Source organism: Lissotriton helveticus, chromosome 11 (assembly GCF_964261635.1).
Source record: "Lissotriton helveticus chromosome 11, aLisHel1.1, whole genome shotgun sequence".
Classification (NCBI taxonomy): domain Eukaryota; kingdom Metazoa; phylum Chordata; class Amphibia; order Caudata; family Salamandridae; genus Lissotriton; species Lissotriton helveticus.
In genome coordinates this window covers 970,995,175-971,011,673 of record NC_136072.1, presented here as the reverse complement: position 1 = coordinate 971,011,673, position 16,499 = coordinate 970,995,175, and the positions used below count along the sequence as shown (strand labels likewise).

The 16,499-nt window shown below is 43.3% G+C and overlaps 1 protein-coding gene across 2 annotated transcripts in view; it reads right to left on the bottom strand.

Annotated features, from left to right (window-relative positions):
• Nucleotides 1–16,499, bottom strand: part of HPS4 (HPS4 biogenesis of lysosomal organelles complex 3 subunit 2) — a 287,681-nt gene that overhangs the window by 195,410 nt on the left and 75,772 nt on the right. For both annotated transcript variants that reach the window (XM_078667309.1, XM_078667310.1), the window contains exon 5: nucleotides 5,456–5,563. In XM_078667309.1, the coding sequence (XP_078523435.1) occupies nucleotides 5,456–5,563 (108 nt within the window). The remainder of the gene's footprint in view (nucleotides 1–5,455; nucleotides 5,564–16,499) is intronic.

Genomic DNA, 16,499 nt, shown 5'->3' with positions numbered 1-16,499 from the left:
GCAATATATAAAAGAAAACACATTATTAGATTACACACATTATTAGTAAAGATTTGTTTTCACCGGTGTTGGGAGGAGAACACAAATGTAACTTCATACCTTTGCTATGACATGCCTCACACTGTTGATTAACAAACTACAGACATTGGCATGAAAGGAAAATCAATTTCAAAAGGAAACAGTACCAGAATGAGATTTCAGTTCAGGCAAACAGGTTTCTGAGAAAATCAACAAATAACGCCTTCTGAAAGCAGGCAAAGTAGTTACCGATGTCCTCTGGATGTGCAGATTGGTGAAGTTTATGATGATTTTAACCGCATGAGGCATCTTTTGAAAAATTGATGCCTCTTCGACAAAATGCTTCTTCTGGTAATAACTAATCTACTTGGCATGGGGGGAGGGAAGGGGGGCTAGGAAGCTAAGATGGCTGACACGTTTTAAGGACTCTCTTGGACATCCTTGCTATCTGTCACCATCCTGTGCCAATTCCTCCTATACTATGCCAATACCCCTGTAAAATATGCTACTGCGCTCCCGCCAGGAAATCAGGATACCGGGAGCATAATAAAGCAGGCTCAAACCATCATTGAGGGTGGCCAAGCTGTCGCTGGTGAGCCATACAAGATAGTGGCCTGGGTGGCCCCAAAGCTGCAGTGCTTTTTTCACCGGCTCTGCCGAACATCCGCATACACAGGTTGACTCATCCTAGAGCAGCAATAGCAGTGGCAGAGAAGAGTGGGCCAAACGCAGTGCAGCCAAAGTCTCCTCGGCGGGTGAGTTGGCCAGAAGCGATCAACATCATGGCTGCCTCTGGAGCAGAGCAATAAGTCCACTCAGGGTGCGATGAGTGGGGTAGGTGCCGCCCAACCTATCCGTGGGCCCCAAAGGCCAGAGATGAGACTGGCGACGTGAGCCTACCCCCCACCCCCCCTCCCCCCGCCCTCCTTCTTCCAACTCATGGAGGTGGGTGGGCCAGGGGAGCACTAGCTTCCTTCTTCTTGGCACTGGACGGTCTGTAACCTGACTGCATGGACACCTCGAACTGCCACTGTTACAAACAGGTCATATGAGCTAGCCCGGGCTGGCACTGAAACACCCTGATTTTTGGAGAGGCGCGATCCTCAGGCAATGAGGAGGCGGATCAGGGGCCCCCACGTTCCTTGGGAGACATGCCAACTGCATGCCCCACAGCGGGACTGGGGGGCTGATAATCCCATATATCTACATATCACCCAGTGGAGAACACTGAGTGTTATGTATCATTTTAGGACCCAATTGTAATTTTCCCGATTCATGCCCCTGTATAGGTATAAATTGCCATATCCTTATATAGGCATAGAAATCATAACCATATTTAGGCATAGCTCATGCAGTCCAAATACGGCAGGGCTACTTCCACTAGTTCCGAAAATCTACAACGATTTCTTGGAAAACTCTGCTTCAGCAGCTAGGGACTTTCCCTGAACTCATGGAGTTTTCAAAGAACTGAGACTCTTTGATGACGTTATTATGTCCACCTTTACGTCAAACTCGGCAACTTCAAGGTATAAATATGCCCACACTTGCCTTAGTAAACACGTGGTGGTTTGGAGCAGTTCGACCATCTACTTGCCAGACGCATCCTGCTACAGCAAGTGCCGAAGGAAGCCAACCCTCCAGCAGACGCACTGAGAGAGACGCTGTCTTTTCTCCTGCCGAGAAATCCAGCTCCAGTGTTTCCAAGCTACCCTTGCGGGTTGTTGGGAAATCGAGTCCCGAGACTGACCTTCCCCATTCTAAACTAAGGTACGGAGCCGATTAGACCCTAAGAGAAATCTTGGACAGATTCTTGGCAAAAGAACACTACATTTATGCTACACCTCACTTACTTCTTGCCTCGTACTAAGCTTAGGTTCGGTACACCGGGGTAGGCGTATTTTAGAAGCACCAGTTGAGTACTTTTAGCCTCTGTTATTTATGTATGTATTTATCTATGGTTTAGGAACCATACAATGCTCTTACAGTATTATTTTATTCTACTTTTTATACTGTATGCGTTATATTTTACAACCAATTTTACAATTGTAGCAGTTCATTTCTTACGCTTGTGAAAGAAGACTGTTCAATAAATCCTTTTATTGAAAACGCCAGTCTATCTATTTCTCTGCAACTCTGGTGAAACGAAGCATGTACGATTGACTGAGTGGAATATATATCTATTGTTTCTACGACTCAGAAGATCAGTTTTATCTTGGGGAAACAAAGTTGTCATGTTTATGCGGTTGTCATAAAATATTCCCTTCTTGTGAATTCGAGAAAGTTTCTAGTGACCTCTGAGCTAGCTGGCACTCGCAATTAAGTCTAATATATTCGATAGAGACCTAGTAGACCTCAGTCCTACGTCACGTCTATAGGATATGTTTTTCCAATGCGCAGAGCCTATTGGGAATAAAGGAACTACATTACATGAGAAGCGGGTGACGTCTCACTGGCACCACAATGGTGGTGCCGGGGCTCCTGGCTGCTCGGCCTGCCACTTTTGTACCCATGAGGTAAGCAGACCAAGAGGAGCTGATATGCGGTCTTTGGCAGGAACTGTTCTCACGGCCCCAACACTCAATATCTCCCGTTGCTGGAAGACTGGCTTTAGAAAGCACATCTTTCCACCACAGAACAGTGAAGTTTAAGAATACGGTGACTATCTGGTTTGTGAAATGTGACACTATTTCATGGATCTAAAATGATTAAATTTGGTTTCTTTTTTGTTCTGCAGACATAGTCTTCCATCGTGACAAAGCGCTTGAAGCAAATTGACCGTCAAAGCTGATTTGATTGCTACTAGATAGACAGTCTTCCTACGAAGGAACATATTTGAATGTGCTTTGCATGCAGTGTGCCAAAACTAAATTTAGATATACTAATGGAGGACCACTCCATATACAGGAGAGTGCGGGCAGTCATACAAACGGTACTCGATAGCCAAATATTGTTCAACTCTGGAGCAAAGTTTCTTGGTCTAGGACCCGAATAAAGTGTAGAAAAACTTGAATTTACGTATTCACTTTCAAGTCGCTAAGTGTTTCATAAACTCAGATAAAATACAATTTATTTAAAAAAGGTCCTGAAAACCAACATTTAATGCTATGCTAATAAAATCATTATCAATGTTAAATGAGGGAACATGGCTGAAAGGTTACCATGCAAGGGGGGAATTGGTGAAAAATGAAAACTAAATAGAAGGATCATCAAAGGATCAAACTGTGGAAAAAATACTCAAGTCAGTATAATATTGATTTTATAAGCCCTAACCGATGCAAACGTTTGCTGCTGTACAAACGGAACAAGGAACTGTTAAGTAATCCAGCTCTAACTGTGCAATAACATATCTAGTACAGGTCATGGTGCACGTACCATACTTACTATTGCAAGTATGGTAAGTTTACTTATAGATCATGCTGGTCCTTATTTCGAGTACCACCATTTCCCTGAATGAGCTTTATAGAAGTTTTTTTAATGTCTTTTGGAGAATCTATTGCACTGCAGGCTTTACAAACAGTATGGAGTTCCCTTTAGTAAGCTCCACCTTTTGGACACAGGCTACCTCAATGTTAACATGTTTACACCCGCATATTTTTGTGAATAGCACTGGTAGACTTAGCCGAGAATTCAAACATGAGTAACAGGTTTTGAGAATATCAAGTTACTTGCATTATATTGCCTCTTTACTAATCCTTTCATCAGATGACCTCACATCGTACTCTGGTGTGTCATCTTTCTCAATAACAATAAACAGATACAATTGCCAGTACTGCCGCTTTTTAGACAAATTCGAAGAAAGAAGAAACGGAATGAAACCAATCCTTCTCAACCACTCTTTCAGTTAGAATTCATCAATTTATTTTTCTCAATATAATTCGATACATATGAATTCGAAATCCTTACAAACATCTATATACAACTAACTATACAGAATCCCCACAGAAAAAATCCCACATAAATGTACCCTCATTCTTATCTCTACCTCAACAAATTCTTAACGCCATTCTCTCCTACAAACTCACAAGTGGTGAAACATTAATACGTGTGTTCCAACACATTCACACATTCCTGCATACATCCTATTAAAAATCACTAGAGACCCACCCTGGGGTATCGACAACTAATATTTTCAATGTTCAATAACCATATAGACTATGTTTACAAATTACTGCAATAGGCCATCCACAAATACAAAGCTCAAATGATTCTTGACATGATGACTTGACTTGATTGGCCTAGCAAAACCGTGGTCGACGCGTTTCGAATTCCTGTGAAAAAGGAATCCTCCTCAGGACCCAAAATCTCTCTCCAGTCGTTCTATATATTCTCATGAGGTTATTCTCATTTGTTCCTTGTATTCTTCTTGGCGGAATACGCCTCGATTAGGATGTTTTTTCTTTTGTATACGCAGTGTCAGAATGATGATATTCTGTTGAGGTCCAATGTGGCTTGAATTTCCCAAATTATTGAGACGGCTCTGTTTCTCATCAAACTCATCAAGAACAGCATTGAGTTTGCTCCTGTGTTATTCAGTTTGAGGAACATGCATTGTGACCATACAATATTTCTAGCTTTGCTTCGATTATAAATTGACAGCACATGACAAATCGTTCTACTCATTACTGGACATGTTTTCAAAGGTGTGTGCACTATAAGGCTCTCATAGCATTTCACCATTATTGTTTGTATTTGGCATGCACACACACAGGGTGTTTTTCCTTTGAAAGAAATATATGTTCCTATTTGGCTACTATGTATGTTAATCTTGCAGAATGATGCTGAGCGCACATAGCTACTTCTTTAATGATGACCCCCATAATAAATCAGGCCTTAAGCGTTGAAATGTCAACAATCCTTTTTATTTGACAGATGATATAACAGAATTGGATATTTGTACCAAAGTAAATGCCATTGTAGAAGAAAACATGTGGGTGTTGTATCGTATACTATATTCCTAGCACCTCACTTTTTTCCTGCACTGGCCACTGCACATTTTTTGCACTGGTTATCTTTTTGTACTGTAACCATCACTATTCCTATTGTCTCAAACACCACTTGTATTGTAGGAACGTAAAAAACAAATACAATTAGATTTTCCTACATATATTTTCAGAGCTTCTACCATTACATGAAGTGATATGCTTACCGTTGTTCCTTCAGAGTAACTAATTGACCAAAATATATATAATATCTGAATGATTATCATAGAAACATTGCCTTCTACCTCTGCATATGACAAAATCTACCATATACTTATTGAAAAGAGTGGAAGGGTATACATGTATGGGTGCATTCCCATTTAAAGGGGAGTGTTTGTGTAAATGACAGAGAAAGGGATCGCGATAGAGATTACTTGGAGATTATGTAACACATTACCTGCTAAACTGAAGACATTTATCTGAAGAAATGGTAAACGACTCACTCTACAATTAATTACCTTGTAAGCATGCCAGACTGGGCCATTATAGAAAGAGAACATTCCAATCAATTGATTCAGGAACTGCTTGCAGCTCTCATCTGAAATGTCTACTGTACACCCCAGAACCTTCAAAAGAACAGGAAGAAAACTTTGAAATAAAGGTGGGTGAGTATTAAATACAACCATTACATCTATCTTTTTAAAACACAAAACAAGTAAAGCATAGATATGTCAGAACAACACTCAACTTAAGCTGGTAACTTTTTCTTGAACATTAATAGAGCAGTCTTCCACTTTGGTAACTTGAACCTTGACTATATAGTATACAAACATAGGGCGACAGAGGGTTGTTTTTGCAATATCATCTCTTCCAATGTTTTGCCCTAGCAGCCGCCAGGGCAGTGATGCTCAAGATGGTGAAAGGAGAGTGAGAAAAGGTCCTTATGCTTAAGGACTTTGTTCTTCCTTCAAATCACGGTAACTGGTTTTAGAGTATCCACAGAGACCTAACAACGTGAAAGGACACAATTTTACTTAAAGGCATAGGACAAATAATGAGCCAACCCGAGCCTCGAGTGCAAGATCAAGAAAGCTGCATTGGAGAAAATACTTGAGTGGGCAGGGAAAAATTAGTCAAATCAAGGTACACAACATATCCATATACAATGGCCAACATAAGACCTGTAAGCGGATTTCTATTTTCCTTACTGCATGTTTCCACAGAAGGTTGCCATCGATTTAAAAAATCTGTAATGTTTGGAGCTTGAACGAAAATGTGTTGGAGAATGTATTTCTAATCTTGTAACACCAGTTGCGGAAGAGATACTAATAAAAATATATCTTGAATGTTCTAAGTGGATATTTACACAGAATAGTTGTACAGTGAAGCTAGTTGTAGAAAACATAACTATACCTGTCTAACAGAAAGATCTACCCATCCCTGTGGGAGACGAGTAGAAACCATTCTTGATAGGCTACGTGCCCTGCAACAAGTTGGCAGATACCACGTGCCACTAAAGATCTGGGAAAGACAAGCCAAGACACCATTCAATCACAACAGGGAACCAAGCTTTTACTACTACGGTTACTCAGCAGCCACTGTAGGAAGCAAGTCTTCAACCTGGCCTCCAAAACCAAGACAATATAGGGACAATTAAGCTCAAAAGCAGCAGCCAGGTGTTTGACTAAAAAAAAAAAAAAAAGAGAGAGAGAGACACACATTTGCTTTTTGGGGCAGTGACATCAGTGGAGGAAAGTATGACCTCCTCGACATTGTTGTACAACTGAATTTGTCACAGTTGTATAAAACAGAAGCCTTCCTCAGAAATGAACTGAAGAAATGCAGGACACAGTATGCCCCCTTGAAGATGTAGTAACTAGATTTTGAGATCTCACCTTTAAAGCCTCATCCAGGCACATAAAGACATTAACTTTACTTAATGAGTGGAACAGTCACCACAGCCATAACCTTAGACAAGTATATAGTGGCGGAGTGGGCAAGAGGATTGCCTCGGACTTCAAACCTAGAAAAACGCTGATGCCTCCATGACCAGTAGATGATGAAGGTACAAGTCACAGAGACTTTGGGAAAACATCCAGCCAAGCTTTCAGAGAGTCAATAGATTCTTGGTACTGAAGCCCATCTTGCATTTTTCTTTCGGTAAAAACGTGTAAGTGGGTGGAGCAAAATAAATTGCAGCCCTGCCAGTTTCTTGTGAACGAGCAAATTCCTTAAGTACTAGCACTTTAAGGGGGGCGTGGCTTGCGCGCCGCGGCAGAATGGCGGTCTGCGCTTGAGCTCCGGCGAGCCGAGGGCCGTGAGGAAGGAGTCTGGTTTACCTGCAAAGAGAAGGGTGGCCATACCTAGTGTAAACGGCATCGGAATATGCCGTAAACAAGCTGTGCGGCTTTCTGCTCGGAGGCTCCCTATCCTGCGCTCCATTTTCGCCGCAGAAGCCTTTCCTCATTACGAGCGCGGGCGGCCACCATTTTATACTGTGGTGACGGCGCTCCCGTTTTTTTGTGTCTCCTGACAGGCAAAACAGTATTTAACCCTTTCCTTGCTGGAATGTGAGGATATTTTGGTTACAATATCTCTCTGTATTCCCTTGGGGGTTTGTTTTTCTACAATACTATCCCGTTTTTAGGTCGAGGACCTAAAGGCTGCGCTTGCGCAGTCTGGGGTCGGAGAATTAATTTCCCTTAGTAGCGCTTTGGAACCCGCCTCCCTGCCCTGTCTCTCCTCCATTGGCTGGCTTCCTAAACGGAGGCCAGCCATTGGAGGAGAGATGCGATCCGATTTAGCCCCGTCTTTTTCGGATTTGGGGGCGTCAGTTTTGCTGTTCTTTAGACAGTTCAAAAAGGGGGTGGTGATGGACAGAGTATCTGAGTTAATCAGAACACTCCTACCCAGTCAAAAGATCAGGGCTTGATCCATCACCGTTTTTTAGCTCACTGCACCATCCCAGTTCAGAACCTGGCTATATGCAAATTAGTCTGACCCTGGCCCAGTGCATCATGGGAACAGGGCAGACCAAACTACCAAGCCAATTCTTTACTGGAAAGGAAACAAGCTTCCGGGGACCGGTTTCTGGCATTACAGCCGTCTTCGGCCCGGCTTGCTTGAATCCTGATGGTGCAGTGAGCAAGGGACTCACATCTGAGCATACCCTTCCACACTTGTGGTGGCTAAAAATGTTCTTTAGACAGTGACGTTGTCTGTCACTCAAAACAGCAAAACCACGCCCCCGAATCCGAAAAATTTCGGAAGCTTGAGGCCGCCATTTTGTTTCCTTCGCAGTGAAGGTGAGCCGTTCCTCGCTGTCCTCTTGCCTTCTTCCCCCTGATTGTTTTGAATCCCATGCAGAGCCCGTCTAGGACCTTGTGTCCGCGTTACACACGGTCTGTCTTTGTTTTATTTTACTGCTCCCCTTTTGTCCTCCCCTCTCACGCCTCATCCCCACCTCCCAACACGAATACACATGGCCATCCGGGACCCCGTGTCCACAGCGGCGGCTCCTGCAGCAGCGCCCCGAGGGAAGCGGACGTGGAGTCAGAGCGCTACCAAAGATGAGGAACGCCATGTGGTTCTTGGGCGGACTTCTGCTGGCTGGACGGGGCTGCAGCCGCACGTGAGGTGAGAGCTGCCCTCGGGGGGGGGGGGTCATGAGCAAAGGGGGGCAAAGCATACCTCTTTGGCCCCCAGCGGGCAAAATATGTGCGACCACGTCCTGGGATGGTAGCACCAGTGTCCCCCCTGCGGCCCCTGGATGCGCCCCCCAGCTCTGGGCTCCTGTGCTCTGCCTGCAGGTTCCTGCTCGTCCAGCCCAAGCAGACTGAGTGCAGGCACCGCTACTGCAGCCCCTGCGTGCAAGGGCTCTTCAGGTGAGCGCGGAAGGCGGAAGTCTGGCTGTGGGGTGTGCTGCACTGTAACTGTATTAATAGCGGTGAAGAAGCTGAGCCCCAGCAAAGTAAGAGCCCCCGCGAGCACCGCTTTCTTATCCCCTTCGCCCGGGAGTCCCGGGGATGCAGACACGGTTGACACAGGTACAGATAGATCAGCGGGTCAGGGTGGAAAACCTGAAGCAGAGATCTCTGTTTAACACGAAAGGGCACACGTGCCTTAACTCCCGTAAGCCAGATCAGCGGGGGAATGTGCATGCTGTGGAGATCGCCATGCAGCTCTGTGCCAGATTTGGAAATATTGCTGTGTGCATACTGCGGGGAACACTGGCCAATAAGTGCCAACCTAGGCAGGGCCGCTTCCGCCCGTCATCCACCTGCGTTCAGTGTAATGGGCTCCATGGAGTGTATCTGCTAATAACTATATGATGTGAACATCTCTATTTGTCATGGTTTCTCAATACAGCGTCATTGCAGAGCAAGTCTATCCGAAAACACCTCATTCGAAAGATTATGTTGTAGAATAATGGCAGGAAAATGTAAGATAAATACCCACACCATTTAGATCCTGTATAACTATATCCGAAGTAATCCGATTACACATGACTGGCACCTGTGATTTGATTGGCAAACGGTGTGTGCTTCCTTTCATCGCAGGAGTATTCTCCCTTCCAGCCCATTTCCCACTTTTTTTTGGGAGGGGGGGGGGGGGGCGTTCATGCTGAACATGATTCTAAGGGCCGTTGGCTGTTGTCTAGATTGTCTGATGGAGTTGGTGATCTTTATATCTTGAATATTTATGCTCCAAATAGTGATGATCCTGCTTTTTGGCGGGCGATCACTAAAAAACTTGCGGACACACCGCACAAAGGTAATTTAATAGCTAGTGGTGATTTCAATTTACCATTAGACCATTTGTTGGATAGGAACTCTGCTTTTTCATTCTGTCCTCGCAGAGCTCACAAACAAATGTTAAATATGTGCTCCTCAGTTAATCTTCACGATATTTGGCGTCTTCATAATCCTAAAGATAGTGATTTTTCTTTCTTTTCTTCTCCTCATTCTAGCTTTTCTCGTATTGATTATCTCTTGGTCCACTCGTCTCTCGTGCAATCCTCATCTTCTCCATATATTCATCCTATTCTTGTCTCAGATCACGCGGCGGTTTCTTTTTCTCTCTTAAACCTTGCTCTAAAAAAAGAACCTCGCTCTTGGAGATTAAATACAGAAATTCTACATGATGATTCCCAAGTTTTGGCTCTGCATGAAGAAATTGAACATTTCTTTTCTGAAAATGAAGGCTCAGTCAGCTCTCCAATAGTTTTGTGGGATGCATTTAAATGTACGCTCAGAGGTCAAATTATTCAGGTCATGGCGAAAAGAAATTCTATTATTAAGAAAGAACTTAAGGATTTAGCAGATAATATTAAACAACAAGAGCTTTTTTTCGAAGTTCTAAAGATAAACAATTATTACAAACCATTAAGAACTTGAAGTATTCCTACAATACTATTGTTACCAAGAGAGCTCACATTGGAGTTCAGGCCCAGAAATCCAAGCGTTTACTCCTGAAGAATCGTGCTGGTAAAATCTTAGCAGCAACGTTGAAATTTCAGGATTCTAATTTTAAGTCTTCTCAGATATCTTCTATTAATGATAGCTCTGGTGTTAAAGGAGATTCTTGAAGTTTTTCGTGAATTTTTGTAGTAAACTCTATACTCGCATTAATCAATCGTCTTTTGAGCATTGCCAAGACTTCTTAAAGACAATCCCTATTCAGCCTGTGTCGATGGAGGATGGTGTGAAATTGGGTGGCTCAATTACGTCGGAGGAAATTATTCAGGCTATTCAAGCCACACGGTCGGGTAAAGCTCACGGCCCTGATGGATTTCCCATTGTGTTTTATAAAACCTTTCTTTCTTCTGTTGTTCCACGCCTTAAGACTCTTTTTGACGCTTTTATTCAAGGAGGTTCGGTCTTGGGTTCAGCGGCAGATGCTGCTATCGTTGTGATCCCGAAAGATGGCAAAGATCACTCTGATCCCAAAAATGATCACCCTATTTCCCTTCTTAACATGGTAGCAAAGATTTTTGCTAAGATTTTAGCTAAGCGCTTAAAATCCTACATTCCTAATCTGGTTCATCCATCTCAGACGGGCTTTGTTAAGAGTAGACTTGCTAGGGACAACATCCGTACCTTTTGCCATATTCTGGGTACAGCTAAGCGGTCTAACCTTCCAGCAGCTGCTCTGGCCCTTGACGCCGAGAAGGCTTTTGATAAGGTTTCTTGGCCCTTTCTACATGCTGTCCTTCGCGCACACAATCTTGGAGACTCTTTTGTCAATATGGTTATGTCTTTATATGCCCAACCTACAGCTAATATAAGAGTCAATGGGGCTACGTCCGAGTTTTTTAGTCTTTGTCAGAGCACTAGACAAGGTTGTCCCTTGTCCCCGCTTTTGTTTTAATTATCTATTGATCCGCTCCTTAGATTAATTTATCTCCATCCAGATATTAAAGGGTTTACTTTTGGCTCACATTGTATAAAGACAGCTGCTTATGCGGATGATGTTCTCATTTTTTCGGATGATATTGTTCTGGGCATTCCCGCTATTACAGATATGATCCTTTTTTCTAGTGTTTCTGGGTATACCCTCAACAGAGAAGACGGCAATGTTTCCCTTGAATGCTTATTGTTTCCCAGCACATATGGGCACAGCAGGTTTTAAATGGCAATCTAAACAGCTTAAATATTTGGGGATCTGGTTCTGTGGTACTCTTTATGATACAGTGGCCTACAACGAAGCTCAAACTCTACTTATCTTTTGGATACCTGGTCCCCTAAGCATATTTCTTGGTGGGGCCGTCTCCAAACTTTAAAAATGATGATCACACCTATCATTAACTTCGTGTCCTCTATGCTCCCTGTGAAGTTATCTTCGTCCTTTTTTAATGAGATTGTTTCCCTCACTTCTAAGTTTTTATGGAATGATAAGAGATCTAGAATTGCATATACATTTTTAAGAAAACCTTATGATATGGGTGGCTGTAATTTTCCTGATTGGGAAAAGTATCAGGTGGCTTTCTTAGCTTCACAAGGGGCTCTATGGTTTTCCTCTATCCCGGGCCACACGCCTTCCTGGGTCTTGATTGAACAAGACCTTTCTTTTCCCTTGCCAACCGCTTCCTTTCTCACCATACCCACCTTAACTATTCCATTTTCCCGTACAATCATCCTAGATACCATTACTGCAATTAGGTCAATCGATAAGAAGATTGCTATCCCGATTCATAAATCAAGATGGTCTTCATTGTGGCACAATCCTTGAATTAAAATTACTATTGATCCTACATTGATAACTTCTTGGGCTTCTAAGGGGAATACGCTGGTCCGTCATCTCTATGATTCCAACAATGATCCGTTACCCTTTTCCTCACTAGCTCAACAATTTTCTCTCACTAACTTAGATTTTTACACCTTTCTAAAAAAATAAAAGTTGCTCTTGCTAAATTGCATCTGGATCCACATTCTCCTACTATTGCGTTGTTCCAGTTGCGGCTTAGATCTGGACATGTAGGTTCGAAAATTTATAAATTTTTGTCTTCCACTCCTTCTGCCTTGTTTACCGTTACCCAACAGAAATGGCTACATCATTTTGATCAGAAACTCACTGATCATATATCTCCAGAATCCTGGCAGCTGATTGGAAAATGTTCTCTTCATAATAAAATTGCCCCTTCTTTAATCCAATCTAAATTGTTTTCTATCAATCTTCTTCATTGGACTCCAGTGCGCCTACACTCTCTGGCTCTGAAGGACGATGATCTTTGTTGGAGTTGTGGTTTGACTGCTGGGAATTTTCCACATGTTTTTTGAATGTTCACTTTTGCAGCCCTTTTGGGATCTAATAAATAAACATCTTATGTTAATTTTTCGAACTCAATTTCAGCTTTCCTTTCCCATGATTATGTTGGGCCCATTGGCTTCCTGAATACCTCTGCCCTTGGATTCCTTAGAGTTACAAATACTGGATCTTTTATTGACTATTGTTGTTAAAGTGATTCTTATGGAGTGGAAGTCTTTTTCTTCCATATCATACCATACTTGGTGGGCATGGGTCTCTTTTTTAAGAAGTGCGCATACTTCGGTGGATGAGGCTCATCTTTCCCCTATTATCTCTAGTAGTGTTTGGAGAGCTTTGGATACATATATGGATTTGGCCTCGAAAGGGTTGGTCGATCAGTATCCCTTTGCATCGTCTAGTTGATTGTTGTAATTGTTATATATATGGAGCACTGCAGGAGATCCTTCCTTCCTTCCTTTTTTCCTCTTCACTTCGCTCCCCTTCTCCTTTGTCTTCCTTTCTATTTTCTCTCTTTCTCTCACTGTCTTGTTTTTCCTGTTTCCTTTTTCTTTCTACATATATTCTTGTCTTATATTATGGTGATGCTTTTGATGGTTATTAAAATTCCTTTGCGTATTACTTTTTTTTTTTCATATTATCCTTATGCAATATTTAAGAAGACTTATTGGGGACTAGACCATGTATGCTATTATTCTTCTTCACTTTCAATCAATTGTATCACTCTTATTGTATTCAACTATTTATATGCTTCTTAAAAACTAATAAACTTATTGAACAGAAAAAAAAGTACTAGCACTTTTATATCACTTTGATACAACTCTTAATCGGTCTCGTGTTCAGATGGTCAATGGCCTCTTAAATCAAAAGATTGTCAAGGAGAAGAAAATGGGATTGGTGGTGAAGGATTCAGGAGGTTTAAAGGGCAATTCTGAGGATTGGTAGACCTATATACACAGTATAATTTAGCGGTCTAAATCGTCCAAAATCGAAGAACACTGACATCTTTATCACAGGTGTCTGATAAGGAAATTGTTTCATTAGGTGGTGAGAACTCAAAGTCTGGCCGAGTCCTGGTTAGTGCATAGGTCATCGTGTGAGATGAAGGCAAAGATCTGGCTACGGCACAAGGCAACTGGGTCTCTGCTGGGACTTGGGGCTGCTAACTGCCATCCTTAGCAAATAGCTGCGTGGATGTCTGGAATTCCTCTCCTGCCGAGCAACTGGGTCAACTGCGGGGCGAGGGCCACACTCCAACTAGCAACAATGGTGCCCTGTAGCACACTGAAGAGAGAACACCAGGAATTCTCTAGGAGGAAAAGTGTTTTTATACAGGTGCTGCGCCCACAGGCAGAGCAGATGCTGGACTGATGATTTCCTAGGCCAACCCAGGCAGACTCCCATGCTCACTCTTTCTGGACTACTCCTGTTCCGCACAACTATAAATTGATTATTTATCGGCAGAGCAAGGTGGTACTTGTCCCTCTGTGAGGCTGCAGGATAGACGAGAGCAGCTCAGTGGACTGGAACCTGCCCATACGAAAACCGAGAGTACATAATACGTCGCGCTTTGGCACACAGTGCAACCAAGTTGTGATGCCTTAGCAGTTGGTGAGGCTATTTTATTGACACCCCTTGGAGGCAGCAAGTCAACTAAACACAAGAAGGGCATGCCCAAGGCACCTATGAAGCCAGGGACAACTAGAGCCCTCAACCTTGCTAATCGTACTCCGAGGAAGCTATCGGACATTGTTAAACAGACTGAGACCTTAGCGAGTAAACTACAGCCAAGCCCAGCTGCCCTGAAAAAATAGCTCCTGGACCTGACAGAGTGGGTTTTATCAAATATAGTGCAGAGGATTCGGCAGGGTATTTCAGGCACAACATCATGTTGGGCCTGGTACAGTTGCAGCTAGAGATATTGTGCAGTTTCTGGAATCCTGGCTGACATCAAAGATCAAACTAGGGTCCCGGCATGGAGTCCCCCTCCTGGATCGCCCCGTAGACCACTGGTGGCAAGACTAATCCACCACAGGGATAGGGATGCCATGATTCCGGCCATCCGCTCCAGAGGCCCTATTATGGTTGAAAATAGCAGTCTCCTGTTTCCTAAGTTGTATGTCTGCAGTTGACCAGCAATGGGCATCATTTACCGCAGTCAAGGGACGGCTATGTGAGACAGCTATATGCTCTATGCTACTATTCCCTGCAAAAGTGAAGGTGAATGTGTATGACATGAGTGACTAAATTACTATGAAGAGGGAAAAGATTGCCCAAACAGTAATCATCCTCAAGTGCCAAATGAGAAGAAAGTCCAAGGATCATGAAGCGTCCATCCTGGCGAACTGAGATAGCAGCAGTGGTGGAGGTGATAGGGTCTCAACAAGAATGGGATTATCCTGGAACAGTCCCTGAGCAACATGGTCACTAAGGCTCTGAACTCTCTGCATTAGGATTGGTAGATGCTATAGCTGTCCCTGATAACTACAGGAATTTGCTAAATATGCCCATGATGACACCTCTTACCGATAATGATATACACTTCTAGGAAGATGGTGACCAGTGGGAAGTGTACGTGACAATCTACCATCTAGATTCCGCTCTCTTTATCCGAACGGTGAGGTTTGTGGTTCACAGTCTTTGTTTAGAAAAATGGAGTGCCATTTCTATTGTGTCTTAGGGATGGGAGTTGTGGGACGTTCATGATGGGACAAAATAGGTCTTTATTTGGTTTTCGGGACGGGTGTCCCTGGACTAGGCTTCTAATGGGGACATACTCCTGGACAGATCCTGGGGGTAGCCTGTCGTCCTTGGGTGCTAAGCCAAGACACAAAAAAATATGAGTAGGCTAAAGTGGCCTAGCTTTACCAGAGATTGGGAAACATAAAAAATTGTGGTCAGGGAAAATCTTTGTGCGGGAACTAAACAAAGTGTAGAACATGCTACATGCCGAACAAAAAGTGGTCCGAGGCATTATATATGCTACTAGGCTGGCGCCACATACTTATTTAGTGCAATGAACTGCGTTAGAATTGGGTAACATCGCAGAATTACTAGGAAGGCAGTGATGAACAAGTTACTTACCTTCGGCAAAGCTCTTTCTGGTAGATGCCAACCATAGATTCCTCACCTTTTAGTTATTTCCCCAAGAGTCAGACTGGATCTGGAAACTTTTGAGCAGTACCTCTGCACACCCATAGGTGGTGCCATTCAGTTCTGCACTGATGCTATTCCGTGCCAGAAATAACACACGGAGCCAATACAACCGCCACCCCAGCGCTGTGACATCTGTTATTTTCGAGGCAGTCCACACACCCAGACCAGAGCCCCAACAACAAATAGGCATCAACCAGTGGATTCCTAAACGTGGGTTCTTTTTAGAGGCAGAGTCAAATTCACAGAACAGGGTGGATCGGTGTGGAATGTGTAGTTAGGTAGTATCTGTGGTTAGGTAGTCTCTTTACTAGAAAGGTAAGTAACTTGTTCTTTTAGAGAATTCTAACTGTAGATTCCACACCTGAGCAGCTACCAAAGCGGTACCTATTCGGAGGTCGGTCTGTAAATCGTCTCAAACCAAGAAAGTCTTTTAATGCGAAGCAGATGATATGCCACTCTTGGCCAACCTGGGTGTTCAAACAGCAGTGCTTTGTGAACATGTGGAGGGATGTTCTAGTAGCCACCTGCCAAATGTCCAGGACAGGGACTCCACATTCCAATGCAGTGATGGCAGCCTTGGCTCTGGTGGAATCCTAACGGGGTTGCTTTATGGACAACCCATAACAGATCTTTATGTACAGA